This window comes from Hyaena hyaena, unplaced genomic scaffold, assembly GCF_003009895.1.
Source record: "Hyaena hyaena isolate Hyena2069 unplaced genomic scaffold, ASM300989v1 scaffold_415, whole genome shotgun sequence".
Classification (NCBI taxonomy): Eukaryota; Metazoa; Chordata; class Mammalia; order Carnivora; family Hyaenidae; genus Hyaena; species Hyaena hyaena.
Genome location: NW_024081048.1, coordinates 1664696 through 1677190, shown reverse-complemented (window position 1 = coordinate 1677190; position 12495 = coordinate 1664696). Strand labels below are relative to the sequence as shown.

The 12495-nt window shown below is 35.1% G+C and overlaps 1 protein-coding gene across 1 annotated transcript in view; it reads left to right on the top strand.

Annotated features, from left to right (window-relative positions):
• Positions 1-1256: 1256 nt before the first annotated feature.
• Positions 1257-12495, top strand: part of HGF (hepatocyte growth factor) — a gene marked incomplete at its 5' end in the record, with an annotated part of 61258 nt that continues 50019 nt past the window's right edge. Inside the window, 3 exons of the mRNA XM_039252467.1 lie at positions 1257-1371; positions 6190-6332; positions 12138-12258. Of these exons, the coding sequence (XP_039108398.1) occupies positions 1257-1371; positions 6190-6332; positions 12138-12258 (379 nt within the window). The remainder of the gene's footprint in view (positions 1372-6189; positions 6333-12137; positions 12259-12495) is intronic.

The window sequence follows — 12495 nt, the reverse complement described above, 5'->3', positions numbered from 1 at the left end:
ACAGAGCCCGACGCGGGGCTCAAACCCACGAACCGCGAGATCATGACCTAAGCGAAAGTCGGACGCTTAACCGGCTAAGCCACCCAGGCGCCCCTATTATACAGTATTTTAAATGTTGACAATTTTGAATAACTGATATGGTATAGTGGTGATTGCTAATAATAAAACGTGGAGATTTTGAAATATTAATTGTATTTTCCTTCTTATATACTTTAAAAATCTTTAAAATAATAAGATAATATTGTTTGTTAATATACCTATTTTGTTCATCTGATACTGTATTCACAGGTATTTACTCTGATCCAAAGCAGAATTGTATCAATGAAATAACTGGCAAATGTTAAATGAATGTGAATTTTACCAAATAGATCTCCTATCACATAAATTCATAATTATGGATTGTATTTATGATAATAGTACTGATTTCAAGCTTAATGTGTTTTAAAATCATACTGCGCCATTAAATTTGAGTATTTGGTAATATATATAGATACTTCCTTGTTAATAAGGTTGATGTTTAAATTAAAATTAAAATTATGATAGAAAATAAGATGACCTAAAAAAATAAAATAAGATGATCTATATACCCCAACAATTCTGTAAATTCTAAAGATAACTCATAATCTGTATAAGACCATGTTTCAATTTTCTAGGTTGCTAACAGCTCTATGTACTAGTATTTGATAGGAATATACAGCCTGTTTCAATTTAATTCCTCTGTAGTTGCAGCAGAAAAGTTAGCAAAAATTTAGAACAATCAACATAATATATCACTCAGACATATACATACACATACAAAAACCTACCCAAATTTTATTGAGATAAAGACAAGTTAGTTATTTTATCTTAAAGTAACTCTTTGAGTTGAAAAATTTTGCAAATTACTTAATTTTTATTTTTAATATTTTGTTAAAATGGTCTGTATTTTTGAGCAAATCATTCTGCCAAATTAAATTTGTCTGGCTAGTTGAGTATACAGACTAATCTACACTGAGAGCGTGGACTGATCTCAGCTGTTATCCAGGAACAGACTCAAAAATTAAAACTTCTCTGTAGTCTTTTTTGTTTGTTTGCTTTGTATTATTCTGAAGTGTATTATTTTGAAATAATAGAAGCTTTAGGCCAGAAAGGTCAGTATGATTTGAGATAATTTAGAAACATTAATTACCTAAAGATTTGGATGGAAATGTCTCTGTTAACATATACAGCATATGTTACACATAGTTATAAAACTTTTCTCTGCTTTCCTCTGATAGACTACATTAGAAACTGCATCATTGGCAAAGGAGGTAGCTACAAGGGAACAGTATCTATCACTAAGAGTGGCATCAAATGCCAGCCCTGGAGTTCCATGATACCACATGAACACAGGTAAGAAAAGCATGAAGAAAAGAAGGCAGAGCCTTTCTTTTTTATATGTGTGTTAGCAATCTCATGTTAGTCCTTTGGAATAATCTACGGTTCTATAATCATTTAACCAACTTTACTGAATTGCATTAAGCCGAGGGTTATGCGAATTCATGACTGATATTCAAAGATGAATAAATTTGCCATTAAGATATGGCCGAACAGTATCTTACCTCAAAACCTTGTGTTTGTGCAGAAGTAATGATAATGTGATAAAATATATATGTGTATATATATTTCTCCCCTCTTGTTGTCTTCAAGAAGGTACAGCCCTCTGCAGCTCGAGTGAAAGGGTTGACTGTGATACAAATAGGCCGTGGATCAGATTCTGACCTGATCCTGGGGGCTGACCATAGTGGTACACAACCTTGGTTGGTGCATGAAAAACAACTAGTATAAGCCCCTAACAAATTCTGCTACCTAGGCATCAACACAGACCAATTAAATTAGAATCTTTTAGGGAAATAATTCAGGCACTGGTATTTTTTTAAAGCACAGACAAAATTGAGGACCTCTGCTAATAACTCATGTCACAGATTGACCAGTTTTCCCATTTCACCTCTTGCCTAATGACTGGAGCAAACTTCTAATTCCTTGGAAATTAAATGTCTACACTTCAGAGAAGTGTGTTCATTATAACAGATGAATGCTATTTAAAGATGAGTAAACACAGCATCCATAGGCTCATTAGCCGGAGAGTTTTAATCATCATGGAGGAAAAACATAGATTTCTAATACCCACTAAGGAACTAAATATAGACACAGTTTTTCAAGACTTATTTAACAAATAATTTTAACAGGAACTGAAGTAGTTTAAAACCATTCTCTCTGGTTATTAAATGCATTGGAAGATTTAGTGTACCAGGAGCCACGTACCTTGTGGAGCAGTCTATCTCGTTTATCTCATTTAATTCCCCAAGAACCCCATAGTGGGTAGTTTTATTAATTCTATTTTATATATGGTAAAACTAAAGAAGAAAGAGCCTTAGGAACTTTTCAAGGTCATGCACAACTAGTAAGTGCAGTGGCCAGAATCTTGAGCTCAGCCAGTGTTACTGTATAACCTTTGCTTTTAACATGAAACAGGACACGAAACACTGAGCAGTAGGTCACAGGCCGTGACTTGTTTTTGCAATAATGGTGGTGACTTTGTCTTGATTAATTTGCTTTTTATTCAATTTCATTCATTTTTGAGGGGCACAATTACTCAAGATGATTTTACTTCTGTAAACAGAGATGAGTTAATTGGCCCACACAGAGAGAAAAAAAAATTAGTTGCTCCACACTGGGATCAAGCCCAGGATCTGGACTAATTAACACCAGCTAGTAAGTGTCCATGCTGATCAGTTTACAGGGTTTCAATAACCAAAAAACTAATTTTTCCCCACATTAGTTACTTATAATAATACACAAATACCTCTGAAATACAGTATTATCCTTATATTACAAAGCAAAAAGAAAACAATATAATTGTTTCATTCTCTTATAAGGATTTGCATGGTGTCTGTCCCATGATACCATACGAAGAAAACATTTTATTTAAATAGATAGATCTAAGTTTTTCATTAACAAAGAAATAGCATTTGAAATCAATCCTACTGTAGTTGAGTGCACTGGACTGACCCAGTAGAGGTCTTATTTCAACCCAAATTCTCTATGATTGTGATTCTCTGCTAGAAGAGCAAATGTGAAACAGATCTCCCTGGGAACTGGCTTCCCGGTCCAATCAGCTATTTTAACAACAAACATTTCCTTGTGATATAGAGGTTTAGGGCTGAGAAGATCTTGTTTTTTAATCAAATCTCTTTTTTTATTCAACAGTAACACTTAATCTTCATCAATTAGCAGCTTATTGGAATATCTGCATGATAGCTTACCGTTTTTTAAGTTAAGTGTTACCTACAGGTTAACTTTATGGGAAATGGAAAAAAAATATATATATATATGTATATCTGTCCGGAGGAGTGATTTATTGTTGACTCCTAGATTGAAATATTTTACAAGTGGCTTAATGGGAAGATGATGATAGATGATTAAATTAGTATAGAAGCTTAACCAGAAACTCAGGTGACTTGATATCTACATCTATATCCTTCATTGGCCACCAGCATTCATTAATGAAGCAGATGATGGAATAGATCAAGTTTCCTATGAATGCAGTTTCTATTAAAAGAAAAGAAAAGAAAAGGTGGCTAGCCTTCAGAATATCTAATTTATATTTCAAAGTATATTTGGATATAACTCAGTTTTAAATATTTATTTCCTCTCTCTCCTAAAGCATTGCTAACAAGGACAAAGAAACACAAATAGTATATATGTGAATAAAAGTTTATTACAGAGCCTATTGACTGGGCTTGTATGTAATAGGTTCTCATAAACCTTGGTTGAATGAACACATATAAGGGAAAAGAGCAGGGCTGGCTTCATCCCTTGATCAAGTTTAGGATGCTAAAGAAAAGCAGGCTATCCCTCAGAACACAAAAGAAAACCAGCTAATTTGGGTAAAAAGCCTTAATACACCAAAGAATGAAAGGAAGAGATGACCAGACTCTTTACTCTGCATGTCCTAAGAGGGAATTTCATACGGAAAGCAGTGTATCTTTTCTTTTCAGTTTTATTTTATTAACTCCCCTGATAAAACTTTATTCATATTTCTGCCATATCTAGTTTTGATCTCTACTTTTTCTCTCTTCCTTACTTGTATTTTTACAACTAAAGCATTGACTGATTCGATTCATTCACTACTTTTCCCAGCTTTTCTTTAGCTTTACAAATCCAGAGGAAAGGGGTATGTGTGTGTGTGTGTGTGTGTGTGTGTGTGTGTGTAGAACAAAAATCTTCTCTAAGGATTGTAGACTACTTTGCTAATTATTCTATTATTCCCCCGAAATTACTACTCTACTTTTTCACTAAATAAGGTTATAGGAACATTTTCCTAGGTAAATTTAGGTATTACTTTATGAAAAAAAAAATCTGAAGTAAAGGTCAGTTTTGATTCTATCAGAAAAATGACTATTTTGTTAGAAATGTACTATGAAAAGTTGGAAAATGGGCAAAAATGAAAGAAAATTTCAAGCAATGGAATAAACAAATGGTATCCTAAATTATTCTGGAATAAAAGGGCTTAAAATAAGAAAAAAGGACTTCTCTTTCCTTTGAAAATTAAATACCATTAGAAATTGTGAAATCATGATAAGCTTTCATTGTATTATAATTTTTGTCAATCATATGGCCTAATGTCTGATCTTTGTTTCCCCATATTTAAAAAACTAATGTAGCATGGATATAAACTCTGTCTAAAAACATTTTGGAGTTTCACAGTATTTATAATACTTAGTTTCCTTGAAAATGGTTAGCATTAAGTCTCTTAAAATAGATTTTTTCTTTTTGACCAATAATTTATATTTTCTGAAGACTTTACTATGGGGTGTTTCATGTCCAAATGAAAGAATTTCATTGCAAAATATTGTTTGGTACCCAGTGAACATCCATATATATTTTATGTCACAATAACCAAAAAATGATGATTTCTAAATACATTTCAATGGGCAGGAGACACATTTGAATGGTTTTTACTTAGAGACTAAAGCCCTTTTACTTCACGCTAACTTAAGAACCATTTAGAATTCAAGAATCGGTAAGAGTAGAAATAAAGCTTTATAGCAACAATTGAACTGAATATTGAAAAATGTAACCAGTTTTTTAAAAAAAGTGTTTAGTGTTACTCACAGATATACATCCTTCCTTACTTGTGATGTTTTTTGTGTGCAGTCTAGCAGATGAAAGCATCAGGAGGCTAATGCCACAAGAAGTACAAAAGAATAAAAGAGGCTTTGGATTTATCTGATATTGTGTTGAAATACTTTATACTAATAAGAAAACTATAACTAGGGAATTAGAAATTTCAAATGAATGTAATGCATTACAGTCTCTGCACCCAATGACAAACTATTAGGAACTAAATCTGGAAGCACCAAACCCAGTCACAGTGAAAATTAGTCAAATTTTTGAAGAGAATAAATAATTAATTCTGTGTTTCATTATGACAAGGTAAAGGCGACTAAGCAGAGAGCGCTTAATGATAAGTAGCGTTTATTGATTGTTGATTACTCGGTCAACTCTTTGAACTTCTCAAAACAACCGTATAAAGTGTAAGATGTTATGAAGTTATGGTTATGCTCCGGGTGCAGGTAAGCTAACACTGGCTGAGAGGCTAAATTACCTGCTGAGCTCACCAGATGGGAAGAGAGAACTGAAATTTGAATCCAGGTTTAATGTGATTCTAGACCTTTTGTGTTACTTCATCAACCTGTTTCTCAACTGTGCAGAAACAAAGGGGGCTGTTCTTCATAAGAAAAGCAATAAACAAACAAATAATTACCTCGGATAAGCATTGTAATCGTGAGCGTTCAAGGCCCTCTGCAGTGTTTCTTCCATTCTCTCCTAGTGGCCTTGCTCAATCACGCGCTGTCTTTGAGTGGAGCTTTGAAATTGTGGTTCAAAAAATGTCAGTTAGGTTCTAGCATGATTGGCTCTTAGCATATCCAGAGAGGAGTCATTGCTAATGGTGTTGAGTGTGGGAATTCAGTTAGGTGAGTATTTATAAAATGTAAGTATTTTAAGAATGGATGAAACTGAAAGAACTCGAGTTAATATATATGAAGTCTAAGCTAGAATGATTTCTGTACTTCAGCAAAAACATACCCGCTAATTAGTAAAATTAATAGGCCAAAAATAATGTTGCATGCTCTTATACTGTGATGATTATCATTTTAAAACTAGCTTTTTGCCTTCGAGCTATCGGGGTAAAGACCTACAGGAAAACTACTGTCGAAATCCTCGAGGGGAAGAAGGGGGACCGTGGTGTTTCACAAGCAATCCAGAGGTACGCTACGAAGTCTGTGACATTCCTCAGTGTTCAGAAGGTAAATGAACCTGAATGCCGTGTGGGGCACTCTGCTCCTGCTTTCTGTAGAGCTGCATCTCGCATTAAAGGTTAACAGAAACGAATCAGACCATAATAAATATGTTGTTCATTCAAACGCAACTAAAGATAATTACCTGAGCATTTTTACATGAAGTCTTAAATACTGATTATCGTCAGATTAATGCAAAAGGGTTATCCGTTTGAATTGCAACAGAGCCCGAGGCATCCCTCTGGGGAGAGTAAAAGCTCGGGCTTCCTCTTCTACTGTCTTGAGTTCACATACCTCAAACTCTGCTCCCATACATCGCCTTAAAGGAACCCAGTGAAGCTTAGTTCTTTAAGCGTAAGGCTAATTCCATCCATCTAGCACCTGCTTCTGCAGAAATTTTGTCAAACCTACTCTGACATGGTTCCAGGAGTACATGAACCCGGACGAGAATATGGGAAGGGGTCGCTGGAAGTTCAATACCCCTGTGTGCCTTTTGGGGAAAAGCAAATCTGACACACAGACTGACACTAAACACCACTGAGAATAGTATCTGAAGAGATCAAAGCAGTAGTAGCTCCTCAGCTGTCCTGAAGGCAGGCGCCCTAAGTCCACGCCTGTTTGCACCTCCTCCCACAGCATAACGGGGCAGTGTACCCCCCTTGCACTGGAAACCTGCATGCCTGACAAGAAGGAAGAGTAACCACTTCAGCACTGTATGTGGTTTCATTTTTCTTAGTCACCTGGCTCCTGAGGGCCGGGCTTTTTAGTTTTGTCAGAAACGCAGCTTCTAAAAATCCCAAGGAAACATGGATTAAGCTCTGAGAGGAACTTAGTGGGATTTCGACGTACCCGGGAGTAGGGGCTGCTGGAATGCTGTCCGACTTTTATAGTACCTGTTTGTTATTAATCACATTTTTTGGAACTATTTTTCCATAAATCCATTTAATATTAGGTTGATATTTATCACATGAGAAAGGGCATCGTTAGCATAATTGTCACAGAGAAGGCGAATTTGTTTTCTGTTGTTAGTTAATTTAAGATTCTTGACTTCATGTGCTTACTGCCAGTTCCATCTGTGTTTGTAAATTCTTACTCTCCATTCCGTATCATATTCTGTTCACTATAACTTCTTCATTGTTTTCTTCTCTTTTAAAAATAATAAACTGATCTGTGATAACGTTATGCACAAGTCTGTTTTGTATGAGTAAATCTGTAATTAATATTTGTTTTAAATTTACACGTGGAAGAAAAACCCTTGCTCTTTTGGGAACTCTCCAGTATCACAGGTTTTGGAGGTTAAAAGTCCATTGCAAGGATTTTTGTTCATTTTTTTTTTTTTTTTTTTTTTTTTTTTTTTGGACCTGAGAAGGTGTTTTCAAGGGAAGGTAACTTGGTCCAACTTCAAATAGCTTAGCATTTATGTTACCTGTCTAGTTCATGTGGGAATGTGATTCTCAGCCCTGGTTTGTAAGAACCTTCATCAAAATACACTGGCGTAGATACGAACCAACAGACAACATAGAAAATGTGTGCTAGAAAAGAAGTAATTGGAAATATTCTGTTTCCAGTTATCCTCATCACATTAGAATGTACCTCTCTATCATCCTTTAATTATCTGAGGTCACTACATCTCCCTTAAAAAAGAGCAATGCTCATTACTATTAACTGCAGATGATGCTCTTGGTCGCTGTGGCATTAAAGGTTGCAGATATGCTTTTTCTGGAAGCAATTAGAAATATGACAGTGTTAGAATAGCCCTCCTGTGAGTGAACCAACAGCATCTGCCCTGTAGGCTAAAAATATATCAATGGAGAGTGAATTGAGCTGTGATGTTTAAATTCACGTGATTCTGAATAAACCTTTAGCAGGATTTTACTGAAGAAGATCTAAAATAAAAAGCACTGTCAATAATTAATAGAAAAACAACCAGAGCTGTCCACAAAATTGGTGATACAAAATACACAAAATAATGTAGAAGTATTTTTTGAGATTTTTGTAACTATATTGAGCTCTTGACTAAATAATCATCTGAAATGTATCTGAAAGTTTGGTTTGTAAAAGAAATATATGTGATATCCAATGATTAATGTTACTTTTTATAATTTAATCTTTGAAATATAATTAAAGCATTCCAAAAGAAAACAAATACTTTTATCCCATTTAGAACAATTACGTAAAGAAAATAGCATTAATATTATAATTCAAATACTGTAAAAAACTGAGGTATCTAAAATCCAATTTTTTGCTTTAACCTTAGCTTGGGATTTAAAACAAAGCAATCACCAGTTACTGGAGCAGATGTCTTTTTTAATGACTGTCGAATAGTCAAGTAAATACATTTTGTTAAATCATAGTCATTATTTTTAATGCCTTACACTTAAAATTCCAAATATTTCTGCTATAACTTTATGTGTATGATTTCATATTCCATGGAGAAAGATCCTTAAAAACAAAGATTTAAATAAAACAATTATTTATAAATGTGGCTTTGTGAAACTCGCCATATTTCAAACATTCAGTTCTGCTGAAGTAAAGCACCAGAATGGATTCTCAAAACAGTTGTTTTAGTTTTAGTGTGTAGAGTCTGTAAACTCATATCACTTGTAGTTTTATGATTGAGAAACAGAACACAATAGGTTTTGAGTAAGTTGGTTAGTATAATGAGAGAGATGCTAAATTAATCTTATTTATATTACAATCCATGTGTAGTTAATATGGTTTTCTACTTTCATTTACACTGGAAGTATATTTAGAAAAACCACTCTAGTTACGAATGGGAACATTTATCTAGTTTGAGTTTATGTCATCTAGGACAGCATTTTGCTCTTGTTTTCTGTTTTTAAGGGATAAACTTGTTAGAACAGTTGAACAATACACTGGCAAAAATAGAGCCCAAAGGAAATGGATCAAGAGGGACATTCCTCACCCTCTGCAGTGTTGCATAGGTCATAATTCCCCCTACCGCCCTGAGGAGATGGACTTGAGCTCCATCCCTACTGCTTGACTTTGAGCTTGGACAACTTAGAAGTTTCTTACGATTCTGGAAGTTTGAAAAGTGACTCTGAGTTTAAAATTTGGTTTTCTTGAGGTACTTTTTATTAGTAATCTGATGGTTTGATACAGTAGTAAAACAAGAAACTTTTCAGGCTGGATCAGGTGGCCAATGTCCCTGCTTTCCTTCTTTCCATCTTCCAGTAGGTGCCAACGCAGCAACAGGGGCAACCTGTTGTAAACAAGAAGGCAGAGGTTAGTGAAGACGATGTTATGAAAGCCAGGGAGACTGACTTTCTAAAATTATTGCCATGAGTCTATCTTGAAAGTATGACCAATTAGAATGCGTAGGAAACAAACGCATGGGACAAAAAGATAATTAGGAAGAATGGAATGAACACTGAACTGTGGGTCAGAAGAACAGTGTTCCAGGCACAGGTCTGACATTTTCTGTTTTAGGTAAGTCTCTTAAAACCGTTATGAGCCTTGTTTTCCTCATTGCAAGGATCAAATGATGTCTTATATGTTAAAAGTACTGAGTAATCCAAGAATTTATAACTATATTTGTCATCCCAGTTCTATCACAGGGCACATTTTATTCCCACCCCAACAGTGACACTCATTGCCTACCAAAACCTAATGTTATTCTTGCTAACTTCTATTATTTTTTTAAGTATCTCCGTAGGTTTGTGACTGAATCCATAACTCTCTCTTCACTTTGCTATAGACGTAACATACTAATTTATGTTTCTCTACCACTTTATGTTATTTTGCTTCATAATAGACTATCCAAATCTCATCCATCCTTCAGCATCCATGTAAAATCTGTTCTTTCCTAAAAAGCCATTACTACCAGACACTTAAGACTTTTAGAATAGAATGTATTATCCACAGACTTGCTACTTAATGTGATGTACAAGGACCAGAAGCATCAGCATCCCCTGAGAGCTAACGATTGATGCCTCAGTGTTGATCTTCTGAATCAGAACTTCCTCTATAACAGGATCTCAAAGTGACTTCTATGTACATTAAGATTTGGAGAAGCACTGATCTACCACACTCATTCTGTAGAGTAGTCATCTTATAGAATCACCTGTTTAATTGATACAACTATTTTTCCTTAATAAAATAAAAAATCCTAAAGTCCAGGGAAAATGTTTTATAATAATCTCCACAATAAAGCTTCATAGAAAATAATTTTATGTACTCTCATTAGAAAGGGATATACTCTCATCAACTACATCAGCTAAAGAAGGCATTATAGGTATATTCTGATTCCTCAGTCCTACACATGGGTAGAAATTGTACATGTGGATACTTATTTCTTATGTGTGACCATAGTATTATGTTCTACTTTTTCACTCCATACAAAGGAGCAAAGAATGATAAATGCCACATCATCTTCTGTGAAGATACCACGCTCGGCATTCTTTTGAAAAAGGAGCTAAATAAGTCAGTAGCCCATTCTAATGGAAAATAAAATATGATGATGCATAACATATATTGCACACTGTAATGTGGAAATGACTTTAGCCAAACAGCACCTTTATCAATATATTCCTGAATTCCCCTCCTTTATAGTTCAGGTGCTTACTGACTGTGGTCTGGGGAATCTTGGAATCACATGAGAGGAAGCTGAATAGGTCCCTTGTCTTCGTTCATAGATTAAGCTACGTGAAAAGAAATAGATGGATCAAGCCAAATGGTCTCATGTTTTAGAAAGTTACTCTAATGTCCTATTAGATGGTACAAATCAAAAGTTCAGAAGTGATTATTCTAATATTGTATCCCAAATAGTTACAGATACTCATTAGGCTAAATACCATTAGGCTAAATACTCATTAGGCTAAATGAATCAGTACCTTTTCCCTGCTTAGGCTAAAGTTAGATGATCAGTAGTCACACGATACAAATGATGTGTTTGGGGAAGTTTGCCGGATTCGTAAGAAAGCCAAGCGATGATTTATTCTGCAGGATGTCTGCTGTGCTACAAATCAACCTGTCCTTTTGAGGAGTCTCGTTTTCAGCTAGCTGATGTGATTCAGTTTTCAGTGTGACATAAGAGGCTAGCCAGAAGAGAACTATTAATTAGCCTCACAGAATCATCAGTAGGATGCTGCATAATTATGTGGGATGATACATTATAAAAACACTGAGTACAATGAGTTCAGTAGAAGGTCATCTTCTATCCTAGGCTAGATAAGAATGTAAGCCTGCCCAGGTATTTGACACGGATGTTCAGTGACTGAAAGAAGCTGTCATTACTCCTTTTAAAATAACCTTACTCTTTGAATAGTACCAGATTTAGGTTTGAAGCTGATCTCTCAAGTTTATCTGGTCCTCACTTTGACATTAACTGTAGGGGTATAATCTGTACTCATTGTAAGTTGTATATTTCCTATGTATGTGTTTGGAGAGTGAGTTGAGAGAAGAGAATTATTCTACTGTCAGTACAGACTCTGAAATCCTTTGCATTTTAGACCAACAAAGGGAAGATCCCAAGGGCCTATCTTATATTTCGTTTCTGTGAACCTTTTGGACAGTTATTGAGAAATTAGAAAGGCAGCATATGTTCCTGGTCTTGTGGTAAATTTGCATAACATTAACCACACAAATCCTACTTAAACTATATGAAGAGTTCTGTAGGGAGTATTTTATGCCATTCTTTATGGACATTAGATCCCAATTCAATGTTAAAATGGTATGTAAGTTGTTATAAATATTATTTTGCTCAACAGGTGATTTACTGTTCTTTCAATGGAATGGTGGTGTTCGTGATTTTGCTGTCAGAAACAATTAACTGCCATACTTTAATTTTATTAGTTGAATGCATGACCTGCAATGGGGAAAATTATCGAGGTCCCATGGATCATACAGAATCAGGCAAGATTTGTCAGCGCTGGGATCGTCAGACACCACACCGGCACAAATTCTTGCCAGAAAGGTAAAATACCACCACATCGTGCTTCCCATGATTCTTTTTACAAACTGTTATTTGGTCCATGACAAACTGCTATGGAAATTCTCTTTATATTATGTTTTCTGGATAGTCTTGGGCAGAGGGACTTCAGACAAGGTGTATGAGAACCTGCCTATACCTCTGACTAGTCTCTGCTGAGGAACCTGAGTCCCTGAAATCAGGATGATCCTAAACACAGGAGCATCAGTGGGGTGCAAAAGG